The 18,609-nt window shown below is 32.4% G+C and overlaps 1 protein-coding gene across 6 annotated transcripts; it reads right to left on the bottom strand.

Moving 5' to 3' along the window:
- Nucleotides 1-2,153: 2,153 nt before the first annotated feature.
- nej (nejire) lies at nucleotides 2,154-17,037 on the bottom strand. 6 transcript variants are annotated; one of them, XM_035087339.1, is made up of 16 exons: nucleotides 15,348-17,037; nucleotides 13,941-14,096; nucleotides 12,409-12,659; nucleotides 11,951-12,328; nucleotides 11,540-11,858; nucleotides 11,135-11,377; nucleotides 10,723-11,049; nucleotides 8,150-10,629; nucleotides 7,914-8,071; nucleotides 6,846-6,950; nucleotides 6,628-6,762; nucleotides 6,062-6,538; nucleotides 5,810-5,975; nucleotides 5,374-5,550; nucleotides 4,815-5,279; nucleotides 2,154-4,720 (listed from the first exon to the last, which is right to left on the bottom strand). In XM_035087339.1, exons 1-16 carry the CDS (start codon nucleotides 15,427-15,429, stop codon nucleotides 2,645-2,647), a joined length of 7,995 nt encoding a protein of 2,664 aa, XP_034943230.1. In that variant the 5' UTR covers nucleotides 15,430-17,037; the 3' UTR covers nucleotides 2,154-2,644. The 6 variants fall into 6 exon arrangements, with proteins under 6 accessions (XP_034943230.1, XP_034943203.1, XP_034943213.1 ...); XM_035087312.1 differs by having other exon boundaries at nucleotides 11,135-11,440; nucleotides 15,348-17,036; XM_035087322.1 differs by having other exon boundaries at nucleotides 6,846-6,926; nucleotides 11,135-11,440; nucleotides 15,348-17,036.
- Between the last annotated feature and the right edge of the window lie 1,572 nt (nucleotides 17,038-18,609).

Here is an 18,609-nt window from a genome sequence, read left to right as displayed (position 1 = left end):
AAATTCATTTCTTTTACGCCATATTATTCATTTAATATTCAATTACTCTATGATAGATAAACATTCATTCTTGTATTTTTTCTGATTTACAACACTGCCTTCAACACAGCCATACTAAGCCAAATACTTTTTGGGTTTTTCTGTCATTATGATTACTCATCTTTCTATTTATCTTTTCATCTTACATTTTTTCAAAATTAATAATAATAATAATAATAATAATAATAATAATGATAATAATAAGAATTAAAATTAAATGTTGTCTATACAGTTTGACTTATTTTATCACTTTCAATTATTCATACATATAACTCTGATGTTAAATGATATTAACTTGAATTATGGAAATATTTCAGATAATTTAATTAAATGATTAATGATATTCAATTTACATATATTTTATTTCATTATTTACTGTCTTTAAATTTGAAAATGATGTTAATTTGTATAAAATAAGTCCAGCAATTTGATGAAAATCTTAAGTATAATATCCTAAATGCTTTTTGCATTTTTGTTTGAATTATTTGACGCTCGATTATGTACTTAATGACAGTAAACGATATTAATAATTAAATTAAGGCATGAATTAAGAGAAAAGAAAAAATATATTTGTTTTTCAGCTAAGCGGTTTGTAAAGAAAAAATACAATAAGATATTTATTATAATACAACAGTGATATCGTCGCGTAATATCAGCCTCAATTGCATACGAAAAAATTTCATCATGGACATTATTTACAGTCCAAATTTCAAATATTAGCACATATAGTTGTCTCGAGTCTACCGTTAAATAATTTTGCAAATATTATAATATTTTGTTTTTCTTTCGTTTCAATAATAATGGGATTAATAAGAGTAATATAAATGATAATAATAATGAATAAATTTATAATAGACAGGTAAATTAATAATAATAATTATTATTATTATTGTAGTAATAATAGTATTTTATGTACAAAGTAGAATATCATTTCACTGTACGTCTTTCGATGACGCACAATTTTTTCTTTAAATTTTCACTTCTTCAAACATTCCTCCTTAATTAATGACGTACAAATTAGACGTATTATTAGATTTTGATTGATCTGTATACAACGGGTCCAATAACGACATAATCACATACATCACTCTTTACTGTAGTGTCTATTATTCATTTTTTTTTTTATTTTAACTTTGATCTTCCATCATTGAACACATGCATGCCGTTAATGCTTTATCCTTGATTTTCACCACATATTGGATGTTTTTTTCTTTTTTCATTTTCGTTAAGTAACCATCAGTTTGCGTTTAGCTTGAAGGAATTATTAGTATTATTATTATTATTATTATTATTATTATTATTAATAGTATTATTATTATTATTATTATAATTACTATTATTATAATATCATTATTAATATTAATATTATTATTATTCTTTTTTATTTTTACTTTATTTAAAAAAATCTTCTACAAACAAATTTGATCAGTAATAAAAAATCGTACACATAATTTGTTTATCAAGTACATGTAGCGATTATAAAAATTTCCTTCAAGCTCGAGAATAAATATATCATAATTGTTCATGAAAATCTCGGTAATAAAAAGCACTATTATGCATTGTATTCACACATTTTTACTATATACGTACGTGGCAGTCACTTTTGATAATATAAATACATATCTATATCCTTGTATGTATACATATATCATCAGCAAAGAAATGAATCAGTAGCAAATACAGTTCATACTGTACTCGATTGCTACAATTGTAATTTTTTTTTTTTTTACACTGTATTTTACTTTATATATAGTAATAACGAATATTAAGTATACACAATATATTTGTACGATTCCGCTCGATTTATAACGAGGAACTTTTCTCTTGTTTTTTATTTTTTTCCCTATAAAGACATTGAAGATCTGGAGGCAGCAAAGTTGTTTTGAATGACAATAAGTTTTGTATTATTTCATATAACTCGTTATTTACTAGATGCTTATAGCAAATTGTATCAACAATAATTGTGGAATTTTTCAACATTCAAGTATTTCATTATTATTTTCTCGTTTTTCACTATTAATCTTATCTCATATTAACGTCAAACTTTATTCAAAAATAATTAGACAAAAAAGACAATACTAATAAAATAAAGAAAGAAGAAATAAAGAACAACATTTTTTCCTTCATTCTTCTTACTTGTATTTGCAACGACGTGCACCCGAAAGTAATCTCATGCGCGAGTCATTGTGACTTTTCCTAATAACATTAATGACAATAACAATATTAATAATATAATATAATAATAATAATAATAATAATAATAATTAATTAATTAATAATAATAATAATAATAATAATAATAATATTACTAATATAATATAATAAAAATCATAATTAAAGAGATTAATAATTATTACAGAGTAATATTAGTATAATAATATTAATAATAATAAAAATAAGTTGCTAGGTATAGTTTATACAAATCTACAAAGATTGGGAAATACCGACGAAACTTACGATCGGGATCACACATGCACTAGTTCATTATCTTAGACATTGTTTTCTAAGAACAGTTTTTTTATAGCACGCGCGAATTTCCGTTATAATGTCAACGTTTAATTCGTTGATAGTCACTGGCTAAAGCCGGTCCTATTGATAACAGTCACTACAAGCCTTCAACAAACTTGGATAATTGATCCTGTGGTGTCATAGGCGTCACATCACCTGATTCATTAGCGTTCGTAGGTGGGGGTGCTGGTGATGGATGATGTGGCATTGCCGTAGGATGACCGGTCGGTGCACCAGTGCCAGCACCAAGTTGTGAAAGCATCATTTCACTAGGACCTCCAAGTTCGTGAGCTGGCGAATGTGTTGGTGTACCATGAGGCGGATGATGAAGTGGGGAAGGAACTGGACCTGCTCTCGGTGATGGTACTGGTTGATTACGAGGCGACGGAACAGGTCTTGGCGATGGATTTGGTTGTGGCGAACGAATTGGAGGTGGCGATCGTACAGACTGCATTAACTGCTGTTGTACTGAAATACCAGGTGGTCCCATAACACCTTGAGAAGAGGACACTGGTGATGGAGTTGGTTTAAGACTCGGTTGACCATATCCTTGTTCATTAAAACTACTATAACCAAGAAGCGGCCTCATAGGTCTTTGTTGGCCATATGGAGGCGCAGGTGGTTGTGTGAAAGGTTGTTGCTGCTGCTGCTGCTGTTGTTGTTGCTGTTGTTGAGCTTGCTGTCTTTGCATTGCCAAAACTTGCTGTTTATACCACTGATGTTGTCCTTGGCCAGCTTGTTGCTGCTGCTGTTGTTGCTGCTGTTGCTGTTGTTGTTGCTGAGCCTGCTGCTGCTGCTGTTGTTGCTGTTGCTGTTGTTGTTGATTCAACATTGCTTGAATTTGCATTCGACCTTGCTGTGTTTGTTGTTGCACTTGCTGTTGAGGATGCTGTGTTTGATGTGGTTGTTGTTGTTGTGGCATCATATGTTGCAGACTCGTTTGTTGTTGCTGCTGTTGAGTTTGAGCAGGACCTAATGGATTAACACCACCAGTATGTTGACCACCAGATTGTTGTTGTCGTTGTTTAATAAATGCAGCCATTAATTGTGGATTAGTTTTCAATATATGAAGAATTTGACTTTGTTGTTCTGGCGTACTAGGACTTCTTAACGTTTGCATAAGCTGTTGTAGTGCGTGTTTATGCATTGGTGTAGCACCACCTTGAGTTTGTGGACCAACCTGGCCTACCGGATTACCACTTATCACACTAGGTTGTCGTGGTATTTGACCAGCCATACCCATTCCAGGTTGCCCTTGATGTTGTTGTTGCTGCATAAGTTGTTGTGGTGTTTGTTGACGAAGCCCTGGATTTTGTTGCATAACAGCATTCGGTGGATATCTCGGTGTCCATTGATCCATAGAAATAAGATGAGTCCCACCGGGATTTGGCATTTGAACTGACATGGGTCTTTGCATTTGTGGAGGAGGCATTACTCCACTACTCTGTCCACCAACATTAACACCAACTCCAACGCCTCCACCTGGTGCAACTTTACCATATCCAACATGTGGTGCTTGTTGCCTGGCAGCCTCTTCCTGAACTTGTTTAACTACTTGAAGAACATGTGCTGGTGGTGTTTGTGTACCAGGTTTTAAACCTATACCCGGTTGATGAGGTGATGGTAAATTAGTTGGACTAGCTCCTGGTTTCATTGCTACACCAGCAGTCATAGCAGCATTCGGTTGTTGTCCACCTTGCATACCACTTACAGGAGCTGTCGGTCTTGTATTCATTACTGCCATTCTTCTTCGTAAGAGTTGTGCTTGTTGTAGTCTTTGCTGCAATTGTTGTTGTTTTAATTTATGTTTAATATTCGAACAGAATGGCACCAGACATTTCGTTTCCTGACAATGTTTTGCATGATAACAACACAATGCAATAAGCTGTTTACAAATTGGACAACCACCATTAGTTTTCCGTTTGCAAACTTTGGTATGTGTAACTACTCTCTTCATCTTTTGACAGCTTGGTAATCTACAATTAGCATCTCTACATTGACATGCGTGGACCAACGATTGTATACATCTTTGAATTGAAAGTTTTCTAGCTTCTTGAGGATTAGCTTGTTTGGCATCTGCTGGTGATGAACCATCATCCAAATCCAATCCAAGTTTCTCCATAGGATGAGGATGACCATCTTTTTCTTTACAACTTATACAGAGATCAAAGTCCTAGAAAAAATAACAATACAAATTAATATCAATTTATTACACTATACTCATATAATAAACTTATTAATTTATAGAAATGTATTGGATAACTTACATCGCAAATCGTACAGTGATACCGTGTCTCCACATGACTCTTACAATTATTACACGTGTAAACAAACTTGTCTTGGCCTTGATTATGTAATTCATACAACATTGACATTGAACTAAATTTCGCCCTTCTTAACGATGAAAATTCATAATGTTTTTCTCTCGCCATTGTAAGGAAAGCATCACGTCCGTCCATAAGATCACAATTAATAACAGGATCAGGATCTTGAATTGGTGCTAAACTAGCTGCACTTTGAGCACTATGCAATCTAATTACAAAAAAGACTTCTTTATGTTTTTCCATTGTGGCAAAGATTTTAGCGGAAAGATCATTGCCTGTTTGGGGTGTATTGGACTTTTTACTATTTTTTCGTTGATTCGCCTTTGATTTATTTGATTTTTTTGCTTTCTTTTGACCTTTTTTCTTTCCGTCTGGTCCAGTCTCCGAATCATCCGTCAATGAAAATATCTATTATAAAATGCATTATTATTTTATTAGATAATAATAATATATTATATATATATATTACTAAATTAATACTAAACATTGTAAAAAAACTTACCGCATTAGCGGCAGCAGCTGCTGCTTCTGCAGCTTCAGCTTGTTTCCGTTTTTCCTCTTCTTCTTGATCAAGTTCTTTAATACTTTCTTCGAGTACGTTGGGCCAAAAATCACCTTCAAAATACGGTAAATCAGCAGCAGAAGATAATTTATCTTCCATAGCTTGTTTTAAAATATCCTAAAAAACAAAGTACAAATTTATTTCCATTGCACATCAATTGTTAATAGTATATTATAGCATATATATCAATTGATTGTTAAAATGTATCCCAACAATCCTATGTTTAATATCAATCAAATATAAAAAACATTAGCTTACGTTAGGAATTAATTTAAGTCTCTTTTGACAACTGTATATTAAAAATTTCATATACAGACAACACAGAGACTAAATTTAAGGAAAAAAAAAATAATATCAAAAGTTTATAAAGTCTAACCTTATAATCAAGTACGATTCGTTCAACCATTCCTTTATCTAACATCTTTTTATACCACTCTTGTAATCGTTTAGGCTTTGGAATTTTTTGTTCTTGAGGATGGCAGTGAAAAATATAATCATCTCCCTCTGATGGCGGACACGCCCATATGTGAGCCATTGTATATCTACATAATCAGGAAATTAATTAATTAATTAATGTATAATTAGTAGTTTATTACATGAATAGTACTGATAAATTAAAAATATTTACCCTAATTGTTTAGCATAATCCAAATACCCAAGAAGAATTTCATGATAGACAGCCGTTCTAAATTGCCTAGGTCGAAAGAAGTGTACTGAATCCAAGTAAGCGATGTACACTCTTCTAGTATTCGGTGGTGTGCATTCACTTCCATATTCTTGCACATGCATACCGAAAAAGCAAACGTCTGTACCATCAACTTCTTCAAAAGCAAATAATGCTTTTGCACGATAAGGAAACTCTCCCGGCATATCACCGTTTTCGACAAACCTACTTCTCATACCAGGCTTAACTTCAACGACTTTATCACTTGATGCCACAACTCGAATAGCAACTTCACCTGCACCAGCTTCTTTCTTTTTCAAAAAGTTATTCACTCTTGTTTCAATATACGTTCCTAACTTTGTAACTGGTAATCGTTTTGCATTAAATTTATTCTCTTTTCGTTTCTGTCCTTTCTTTTTAAGACAATTATCACAGGTAAATCTTAAAAATAAAAATATTTTAAATATTTTATTATTTTTATAACATCAATAATAATTTATAAAAAAATAATTTTATAAAAATTAACTCACCCTAATGGCCAAATTGCTTCCATATGGAGAACACAAATTTGGTGAACCTTCCTATCACAATCCGTACAAACAACAAAAGGCTCCAATTCCAAATGATCATTTTTCATCTCTTGAAATTGCTCCTTCTTAATTATTCTATAATATAATAAATAATTTATCAATAGTATCAATAAAATGATTAATTTTTTTAAATAAATAATTAAAGAATAAAAACTTACGTCTGTTGCTGCGCCGGGTCGTCTCCCAACGTCACAGTGTCACCAGGAATGTCGTTGAAACATTTTTGACAGAAGGTGTATCTGTCGGAAACAAGATAACTCTTACTGTGAGTATAATATTTTGCGTCCAAATAAGCATGTTTTATTTTATTTTATTATTATTCAATTTCATATCCAGTTCGTAATGACATAAATGTTATGTATGGTCCAGTTGGTGATCGTTCAGATTAAAACGCGAGAATGCGTATAATTGTTTATTAAACATACGTTTATGATTTATTGTAATCATCATTTGATTGATTTAGATGCCAAAAATGATGTCAATCGAATTTTTATCCAGTATGTTTTTATTCCAATGATTTGGTTTTTATTATCGTCCAATGTAAATTTTTCCAATTGCCAAGTAGTATTTTATTTATTTATATATATATATTTTTTTTTGATTTGTTTATAATTCGAAATGGAAGTTGAAAATAAACAAAGGAGCACACCATGGAATGTAAGAGCCAAGCGACAAACGAGGATGTATGTGTGTGTGCACGCGTGTCCCACGTCAAAATGGAGGTAACATACAAAGAAGAGAATAGTGCAAATGTTAGAAACGATGTGGTAAATAAGTAAATGTCTGTTTATGTTAATAATATTAATTTTTTCCAATTATTCGGTTTCAAATGTCATGAATTTATATGATTAGAAGCTGTGCTATTGGTCAGGGGACTGATTTAAATCAGTATCATTGCACTGAATTAAACTAATTAACCTGCCATTTAATATAGCGCAGTCGATGTGTCAATTATTTTTTAATAAATAACAAAAAATTGACATGAAATACTGATTGCGCAGCAATTATACATGCAAGCTTGATTGTCAAAAGAAGCTAAATAAAAAAAAATAACAAAATGTATTTGTATATTTAATATCTCTTTAATGATATATATATATATTGACTGAGTTTTATTTTTGATTGCTATAAACACAGATTAAAAAAAAGCATGCTGTACTTTATCAATGTAGTATTTTTTTTTTTTTTTTAAATTAATAAACACAGAATGATATCTTAATACTGACCTATTTTTATAAGAATAGTATTTAGCATCCCGAGGTATCGTACAAAGTTGTTTGCCATAACAACAAAGAACCTGCGGATTGAAAGTGTATTTTCTGCCACAACAATAGCCCAAAGCTTGCATTACAGGATCAATTTCTTGTTCAAACACTTCCGACAGCTATAAATAATAAAATATGATTTTTAATATTTCTAATAAAATTTAGAATAATATTAAAAATATAAAAATTTTAATTACCTTTGTACAGTATCTATAAACTCGTGAAGTTTTACGATTATAGAGCCATGCATTATCAAACATCATCCACACATCATCAACGTATTCCCATGGATCACTGTATTGGCCTGTATCAAGTTTTCTTTTTATTGTTGACAGATCCATTGGATGTTTTACAATATCAAAGTAATCAGGGATTCCAAGTGCCGGTGGATCTACTGGTTGTCTAAATGGTATTGATTCAGGATCTTGACGGTAAAGTTTTTCTAATGTTGGCATCAACGCTTGTCTCAATTCATCAGGCTTAAATAAACAAAGTCGTTTTTTGTCTGAAGATGTTCCACTAGACTGTATTGGTTCAGGTACCATAGGTTTAATATCAGATGTAGTACCATCAACACCGGACATTGGTGTTACAGGCTCCTCTTTAATATTTGATTCGTCTTTCAAAGCACCATCAGCAGTTTCATCCATTGGTTCAGTTTTAATTTCGGTCTTTATTGCAATATCATTATTAGGATTTTTTCCACCATCTATCCTATGATTTTCCGAACAATCTTCTTGTTTTATTTCCATTTTAATATTTTCCTCTTTAATAGTATCTAATTTGCCTTTATTATTATTAGTTGGTGGACTGGGTGAATTATCTCGATCAAGTGCCGCTGTAATGGCAGCCATTTGAGAAGACATTGTTGAACATCTTGGTGCATTCAATGCCGCTCTCTCTTGAGACGTCATACCTTTACCAAGACTTGCGAGACCAACTGGTGAGGGAGTAGTACCTGGATGAGGTGGTGTTTGATTTGATGATGATAATGATTGATTAGGTGTAGTTAATGATGGAACAAGTGGCGTTGTGGGTGTTGAAGTTACAGATTGAGGACCATTAGTTGTAGGCGCTGGTCCAGGACTGGGTCCACTAGATGCTGGCGGTGGTATTGTTTGAGGTGTAGCCACAGAAATTCCGCTATCATTAGGTGTAGATGCAGATAATGGTCGCGTATTAGCAAATTGTTGATTGTTTTGTTGTAAACTATTAAATGGTGATGGAGTTTGTGGAATCGTCGTAGTATTATTATTATTTGGAACATTTGCACCAGTTTGTTGTGGTTGAGATTGTTGCTGCAATTGTTGAGCCTGTTGCTGTTGAACTTGCTGTTGTTGTTGTTGAACTGCTTGAGCCTGTTGTACTAGTCTTGCTTTCATTAACTCCGGAAATTGATGTTGATTTTGAACTGGTGAACTATTTGGAAGGCTTGTCGTACCATTGGACGTTGGGAATTGACTAGTTGTAGCTGATGTTGTTGTCGTTGTTAAACTAGCTTGTGACATTTGTTGTTGTGCAAAAGGTATAAGGCCTGGATTTGGTACCATGTTTGGATTTGATGCTGTTTGACCATTTGGACTTGGTCCAGGAGGTCCCACTAACATGTTAGATTGTTGTTGCAATTGTTGTGCCTGTTGTTGCTGTTGAACTTGTTGAACTTGCTGTTGTTGCACTTGTTGCTGTTGTTGTTGGACTTGTTGTTGTGAAAATTGCATACGATTATGTTGAATACCTAAAACGGGGATATTACTCAATTGTCCCATTGGTGAATGACTCCTTAAATTAGGAGGTACAGGTCTAGAAGGTTGAACGGCAGATGTAACACTTGGTGGTGCACAAGCTCTCGAACTAGGGCCTGCAGTGGGTTGAGATTGCTGTTGAGCTAGTTGTTGTTCTTTACGTTTTTGACGCTTCTCTTCGAGCTCCTTTTGAATTTTATAAATTTTTTCAGCTAATAAATGATAATACTCCGATCGTGAATTGGCCATTTCATACATATCACCTTCGACTTTTCTTGCATAGTTAACTAAATTATACAACCGTTTATCGAACATTGCTTGTGGATCGGGCGTCGGAAATATCGCTTGTACTAATTTATGAACAAGATGATTCCTGAGATCAGGTGTTACAGATTGATGCCATTCTTTTGTCCCTTGCACTGGTGAAGCGGTAACTTGACCAGGCTGTAGACCGGGAGGTAATTGTACATTTGATAGTCGATTTTCATTAAGTATTGTAGGTTGACCGGAATCATTAATTCCAAATAATTGATGCATATTAACTGATTGCTGAATATTTGTAGCAGTTGTAGCTGCTACTACAGGCGTAGGACCCGTTGTAGATACAGGCTGATTACCTGTTACAGCTACTGCTGCTGAATCGGAACTTAATGGAAGCGAAACATTGGGCGCAACAACTTGTTGTCCAGGATTAACTCCTGGTTGGACTGTTCCTAATTGAGTTTGTGGTTGATTTAATCTTACACCTGTCGTCATTGTACCTGGAGGGCCTTGTATATTAGGTCCAGGCATTCGAACACCAGCTCTATTAATATTTTGTCCCGGTAAAATTCCAGGTGTTGTTGTTGGACATTGTAATCCCAAAGCATCGTAAGCTCTTCTCATGTCCGAAGGACTTGGATTGGGTTGACTATTTGCTTGATTAGCGGTTGTAGCTATTAATCAAAATAATATTCATTTTAGAAAAGAGTCAATAAATGAAATTATAAACAAAGAAAAAGTATATGTCATGTCAATTGAATACTTACCAGCACGAGCATTAGCAGCAGGTTTATTTTTATCTGCTTGTTTAAGAGGCAAACAAACAGGACAATCACTCTTTTGGCATTGTTTCCAATGTGTAATAATTTGCCTCGATGAACTGCAGTGAGGAACAGTACACTCTTTTCCGTCATCACAAGTTGTCATATGGGTTAATACATTTTTCATAGTTTTACAATGCGGTAATGTACATTTCCATGACTCTCCATTAGCTCGACGTTCCCGAGTTTGACACTTGTGGGCATGGAGTAACAGCACAAGTTGTTGTTGGATGAGTTTTCGGTGTTCTGGATCATGAGTAGAAGATGAGGAACCTAAGTTATATGCACCGACGATCATTTTACACATAAAAAAATGGTCTTAACTAGTAAGAGCCATTTCATTAAATCAAAAACTCACCGGATTGAGTGTTGCCAGTAGTAACTTGTCCCTGAGTAGCTTGTTGAGGACCAGGTTGGCTACCGGCAGGTGCTCCCGATTGAGGTTGAGCAGGACTTGGCGCTGGCGGCTGGGCTTGGGGTGCTATTCCACCTTCTTGGCCACCAACTACATTTCCTGCACCAATTGGACCCGCTGAGCCTCCGAATCGTCCGACTTGCATCCCTCCCATATTTGGACCAACGTTCCGTTGTAATGGGGCAACTACACAAATAGGATTTACAGCTCCAACATTAACTCCAGTGCCTGGACCACTACCTGGAGAACCTATCATCCGAAAAAATATTTTTCATGAGTCCAGACACTTGGTTGTTAATGTATTACCCTATCAACTAATCTAAGAATGAAATTTTCTACGTTACTTACCATATCCATAATTCGAGGCATTCATTTGGCTTATATTAGGCATATTTTGCATATTTGGAGGTGCTTGCATTCTCGGACCAGTTTGACCCGGGCCTACTATTCCTCCTTGATGGACTTGTTGATGAGGACTTTGTCCACGTGCTTGATTAACCATGTGGGCTTGTTGTTGTTGCTGTTGTTGTTGTTGTTGCTGCTGCTGTTGCTGTTGCATTGCTACGGCTCTAGCATTTATTATTCCCGGACCATTTTGCATTTGAGGTATGCTATGAGGACCTTGCGGATGATGAATTCCTTGTGAATTCGGACCCATCATTGTCACCTGATTAAAAATCATTATTTTTGTTATTCAAACTTATCTTAAAAATTTTTCTTTTTAAAGATTAATTATTTTATATTCAATATAATAATTACCGTATTTAACGGTTGTTTATTTAAACTATTGGCAACGATTAAGCTTCCACCAGCCATTCCTCCCATGTTATTATTTCCCGTAGCAGAACTTGTCATTACTAATCCGGCATTCATACCACTTGGCATTGACATAGTAGGATTATTACTAGCCATACTCATAGACGACTGAAGACCTCCCATAGAATTCACAATAGACATCTGATTATTAGCTAATGAGCTTGCTATACTACTTGGTAAATTTCCCAAATTCACCACCATTTGTTGATCGACTACACCTTTAGAGACTGATACATTTGGCGGTGATTGCATATTTGGACTTTTACTACTTAATGTTCCAGCAGTCATGACCAAAGCATTCGGTACAAGATTTTTGTTGCTCTGTTATTAAAATTTAATCAAGATAAGTATTTGATATAGATTAAAGTCAATATTTTTTATTTGAAAAAATATTAATTTACCTGCTGCTGAATGAGATGATGAGAGAGCTGTTGCTGTTGTTGTTGTTGCTGCTGCTGTTGCTGTTGCTGCTGCTGCTGTTGTTGTACATGTTGACGAAGTTCCGTATCGAGCGCACCATTCTGTTGTCCGGGTCCTGGACCTGTTGCCGGTGGTTTAGCGCTCTCTGTTGCGGAACCCCAGGACCCCGATGATAGTAAATCGTCGGGGAGGTCATTTTCGAGATCAAACATGTCTGTATTTGTTATGTACTCTAAAGAATGGTAATAAATTATTATTAATATTATTATAATTATCATTATCATTGATAAATCTTAAATTATTTATTTTCTTTTAACTATTTTATATCAATATTAACTTTTTAAAAGATATTCTTTTTCTTTTTATAAATTAAATATGAATAATAAAAAATTATGTACCAAAAGATACCAATATTATTGTTAGTAACTTTAATGAGGGTAAATTTAGTACCGTCACCATAGCTTTTGATCCAAAGCTTTGAAGTATATTTACTTGCAAAATTATTATCAATAAATTATAGATATATTTGTTGCGAATTTTTTTTGATGTGCACATCGCAAGAGGCATTCGAACCCAAAAATATCCTTATTATATTTGAATGATATTTATGTGAAATTAATTTCCAATTACGGATAAATATTGCATTATAAAAATAACTATGGAATTGAAATAAACAAATAAAGGGATAAATAGGAAAAAATTGTACATTCATAGAATTTCTACATTTTATGCAAAATAAAGAAGACATGAGACATACACCGCACGAGCAAAACTTAAGGGATTTTAACGCTACAGCAGATAAAAAAAATTGGACCATAATCAACTCGTGCTCAACTATCAAAGCAGCAAAGCTACGATATACAAACTATAAAAGAATCATGCTTAGAGATCAAACAGCTGTTTAAATATATATATCTAAATCTGAATAGAAAATAAGAATTAATGAAACTCCAAAAATTATATAATTAAATAAAAATTACTTTTTATTGAAATAACAACAATTATTAAGATCTCCATTATTTTGTTTAATTATTTTAAAAATATAACTTTCATTCCTAAATTTCCTAAATAATGATACTTTGGTATAAAAATTCTTTTCAAGGGTCCTGAAAAAATTGATTATTTTTTATATTATAAATATTTTATTAATCATATTGACAGTTATTATTTTATAAAATTTCATATAATTTCGAAAGCTCAGTGAATGTTTGCCGCATGTCTTAGGGTATAAGTTGTGATGAAATAATTAATTGTTCGATTGCCTATCATGAGAAGTGTTTATAAAAAAGATATATATATACTCCAAAAAAAAAACGACACATCTATTATTTCTTGTTAACGTTTAAATAACAATATTCAATGACAAATAATTTTAAAATGCGGCGATGAAATTTAGAATGAACAATGGTAACGGTGATATATAAATGGGAAGACGGACGATTTTTGCATCTGAACAGCATTTGAGACAATTGTCATTTTGATTGTTTTGCTTTGAATTTTTGATAATATTTACTTCTCCTCTGAGTGGTATTGTTGTTCCAATGTTGTTGCATCTGATGCTGTTGCAGATGTAGTTGTTGCGCCTGGCCCTGCATTTGTTGTAAGTTACCACTGCCAACTCCCCCGTAGTTCGAATAAGTATGGGGCATCATTAGAGACGTCATACTCACTACATATATCACAGTTTTATGATTTTAGAAATTAAATACTATTTTTTGTTTAAATCATTTATTTTTTTGTTTCTCATTATTATTATTATTATTATTATTATTATTATTATTATTATTATTTTCATCATAATTATATACTTTTTCATGTACTCTTAAATGTTGATATATATTTATATTAATATTTATAATAACAATTTTATAAAAAAATAAATGTAAATTAAGTAAACAATGAAGGGAATATTTTCTAATATTTAATATCACTTTTTACAACTAATTGATCAACAATTATTAAATGTAAACTAAACTAAATATCGAACAATAGGTAATCAATTGATACAATATAATTTTCAGTAATAATGTTAATAAGATTGATTAAAAGTAGCTCTGAAGTGATGAGAATAATCAGAAGAAAAAAAGTTAGTGCATAGCTCATGCGAGCAAATTATTTTATTTTTTTATAGTAAATTTCAAATGCTTGTACAACCAGCATGCGCTACAGATCTATAATACAAAAATTAGATAAATATTATAAACAAAAGAGCTTAAATAATATTTATTTATTTTTAATATCAATTTATTACTTAAATCATCATTTTATGGAAGTACATGCAATGAACGATAAATACTCGTTTTTTTTTTTTTTTAACAATAACTTTTACTTTTTTGAATTACGTACAATTATATTAACATAAACACTACTATGAAGAATTTTATTATTTAATAGTACATTTGTCAGATAAATAAATGTTTCTTACTTCTATTAAATTAAGAACAAACGAAATTTCAAAACATATATTTAAAAAAGTAACTATGTATTCTGTTGTATTTTATTTTGAACAGTATAATCACTTTTTAGAAAATAAAGTCAATCATGATAGTTGATTTTGACAGTAAAAAAAATATAAAGATGAAAATTGAAACAACTAATGTAATACAACCAAGATATAATACATAAAATAAAAATAGATTTAGAATAATTGAATATAGAATTGTGTGATATAAAAAAGCTTTCAATGATTAAAATTTAAATTGTTGAGAAAAAAAAAAAAAATAACAAATCAAAAAGAAAGAGTGAAGTAGATAATACTGAGGTATCTGTAACGATACTTTAGGTTATCCCGCCTGATTATTGATAGATATCATTTGGTGATGATTTAACAATTAAAAGATAAACTTTGACACTTGATACTAAAATGATTGTTGGTGTTACCTTTGGTGGTTGAATAGTTAATAAAAAGAAAAAGTCTCACCTGAGGAATCAGATGGACCCTGAAAACCATCTCCGAGCTTTGGCCGCTTGCTCGGCGGTCCATCCACTAGGTGGTCGGCCATTTCTTCAGAAGCCACAGTCTCCGATGTTGGCTAACACTGATGGTCGGGTGTCACGGCACCAGTCCGCGGCAGTCCCTGAGTTTCAAAGGGAACGATGACGGTGATGATGACGACGACGACGACGACCAAAATATGATATTGGACTCCACGACGTGGTGTGCGGTGGCGGCTACACCCTGAGCCGCCGCACTGACAATGATTTTAAACACTCAAATTTATTCGATGAAATATGCACAAATGACGACGAGAATTGCGGTGATGAAACGACGTAGCCAAGTACGTGGTGGCAGGTCTTTTTCACCGCGGAACTAACATAATTCCGTTCACTACAATAACAATGATGAGAGCGAGCACGGCGCGTAAAGCGTCCTCGTTCATGATTTGCCGCGACATCAGCCATCGGGCATCCTCGGGGAATTGAAGAAAATAGGACGGAGTGCCCGCAACTCCGAGAAAAACTCGGCGGGCCAAACTTAATGACGACTAGCTGTTTATGCTGATGTTGATGCTGCGTTTGGAGCAGCTATTAAAATGTTAAAACAGCACCACCACCAGCTGATGTACACCATACAGTACAGTGGTTGAACAGATATACAAGGACCAGGAGCAAGTCCGAGAGAACGACGTTTGACGATTAGGGCGCGTATAAGATCGTACATACGATTTATCACGATGTACAACAGGCAACCACTGGGGCGCTCGTGACGCCGCGAGGATCGCGGCGGCGGGTTACGATGCTTCAACGCAGCAGCCCTTCCACAGGAATAATCCACTGTCTAAAGACTAGGAAACGCGCGAATAATACTTTTTACGACACCAAGACACTACACACACCGATCACACTGTGTCACACTGGCTGGGAGCACGCCGCTAGTAGTTAGTAGCGACGATAACACACTCAAGGGCCGCTGGCACCATCTTAACTATCTCCACCTCCGGGGGTTCTTCTGCACCTCTCACTCTTGGTGGCTAATGGGCGCGCGAAATCGACGCGGACGAAATCAGTCTCCGTATTCGTAGACACTCAACTATTTATTAAGGTGATACTACGTTAGCGTAATCACTTTATAGCGCCTTCTCTTTAAGACAGGCGCCACACTAATTTCCACAAAAAGCTATCTGCCGATGGAGTTCCGCACCGCGCGAGTATCGGCTAACGTAAAATGGCGGCCGCTGTTGACGAGAAGTTTTTCTACGCTTGTCAGAAAATGCCCGACTGTCCCTCAGATGAATGGACGTCGCTCCAGTACTATTTTCCCATTGGTCTTCCCAGTCACGTGACATCATAGTTATACTTTATTGGCTCAAGTGACCCTAGGTTTTGTGATTATGACTACTTCCACGCCACCGTCACTCTAGAAATTTCAATTATTATCTCCATCTACAATATGTATCCAAATTTTACAATACCATTGCTTTTTTTACCATTTCTTTCAAACTTGCCTTTTATTATTATTCCGAAAATACCATTTTTTCTTTACTCCTCTTATCTTCTTTTCTATTCTATCATTATCCATCTTTTTTGATGCTGCTTATTTTTTTCCATTACTCTATTCAACTTGTAGTTTGATCAAATATAAATTTATAAAATACATTTATTTATCCGATATTTTTATTTTTGTGGATAATTTCTTTCTTTTTTCGTAGCTTTCTAAATAATTTTTCTATCAAAAAGAAATCGTTACTATTTTTTCTCCTTTTTAGTAATGATTGCTTATAGAGAATCATAGATGTGAACTCGAATCTAATTCTTACAATAATTAAATTTAAAAAATGTAAATAAAATTATACAGCAATTGTATGCATGAAAAAAGACTGTAAAATACAGAGATTTCAATTTTCTATGTACAATTATCTGTGGATGAAATGTAAAACAAAGTAAATAATACTAGACATTTCAGTTCAATTGAAAATAAAAAATGATAAGATGGCGTTCATCAAACGCTTTTTATTACGTTTTACAACGAAAATTTCAAATTTATTGAAATAAATATAAAAATATTCTTACCTATAAGTATAAATTAAATTGACAAAAAAATTAATTAATTAAATAGTTTATAGGTATTCTAATAATTGATACAGTTTGTAATAATTGAAAATAAAACATCTCATGTGAAAAAATGTCTTCTTCATGTATATATGTATTTATGTAACATATCATATATCAAAAAGCATACTTCTTGTTTTTTATTTATATACATCTATACATATCGAATTAAATATTCAGCTATGAATTTAATTCAATGATAATAATTGATGATAATAAAATGTCAACAAAAAAATGAATTTTTTTAAATGACAAATTTCTCTTTATTTACTTACAATAAATCAAAGTTAACAATTTATAAAACGAAAAATGTTTCTACAAAAAAATGCAACATTATTAAAATGCACTGTATTATTTTTTATGAGAACAATAATTTTTTTTTTTTTTTTGAATTACGCAGCTTATGTCACAATAAATATTAAATATAATATTATTAAATTATATAATTATTGAAATAAAATTAACCACACCCGAGAATTAAGTAATTTTAATATTTTTTATAGGAAATATCGGCAGCCACTTGGATTGCACTAATAGGTATATTCATATTCATCATAAATAAATCTCTTTTTTCTACGTGTCAATATCACTATGAGTGTTATATATAATCTTTATCTTGTTTTTTTTTTAAAAAATATTCATTAAATTACATGTTTGTTATTTTAAATGATTTATCTTTAAAATACAAATAACAATTGATATAGTTATGGTATGCACATTGTGAAAAAATTTTTATAAATTATTGAATTAATAAAAAAAAAAAAAAAACTATCAACTGTAAATACCAAATTAAAATATTAATTAGTAACAACATTATTATTATTGTTTTATCGCTCAATAAACATATTTAAAAGTAAAGTTATACACACAATATTGAGAATTCTTTTCATCTTTAAAGCTAATTAACAAAAAAAATTTAACCAATTGACTTAAACACTTTCTTAAGTAAAAATTGACCGAATATAATTTAAAATAATTTAGTATTGAAATGATGTTGATTTAATACCTAATTAATAAAATGAATGTTCACACTTGACAAATTTTTACATTTGTTTTTAAGTTTAGAATAATTGTTGAAGTTTGATTTACTTTGATTTAACATTGAAATTGATAAATAAAAAAAAAAATTTAAT

The sequence above is a fragment of the Chelonus insularis genome, unplaced genomic scaffold (genome assembly GCF_013357705.1).
Source record: "Chelonus insularis isolate UGA/USDA-ARS -01 unplaced genomic scaffold, ASM1335770v1 contig_128_pilon, whole genome shotgun sequence".
NCBI classification, from domain to species: Eukaryota; Metazoa; Arthropoda; class Insecta; order Hymenoptera; family Braconidae; genus Chelonus; species Chelonus insularis.
Note: the sequence above shows the minus strand (reverse complement) of the source record. Positions and strands in the feature narration are given on the sequence as shown.

Bases quoted from the DNA above. Each gene is read 5' to 3' on its own strand.
- nej (XM_035087312.1), bottom strand. From the start codon at position 15,429: ATGGCCGACCACCTAGTGGATGGACCGCCGAGCAAGCGGCCAAAGCTC. The intron at 5,551-5,809 runs GTTAGACTTTAT...TTTGTTTTTTAG, and splicing joins GAATCGTACTTGATTATAAG to GATATTTTAAAACAAGCTAT. The intron at 5,280-5,373 runs GTAAGTTTTTTT...ATTTTATAATAG, and splicing joins CAGCTGCTGCCGCTAATGCG to ATATTTTCATTGACGGATGA.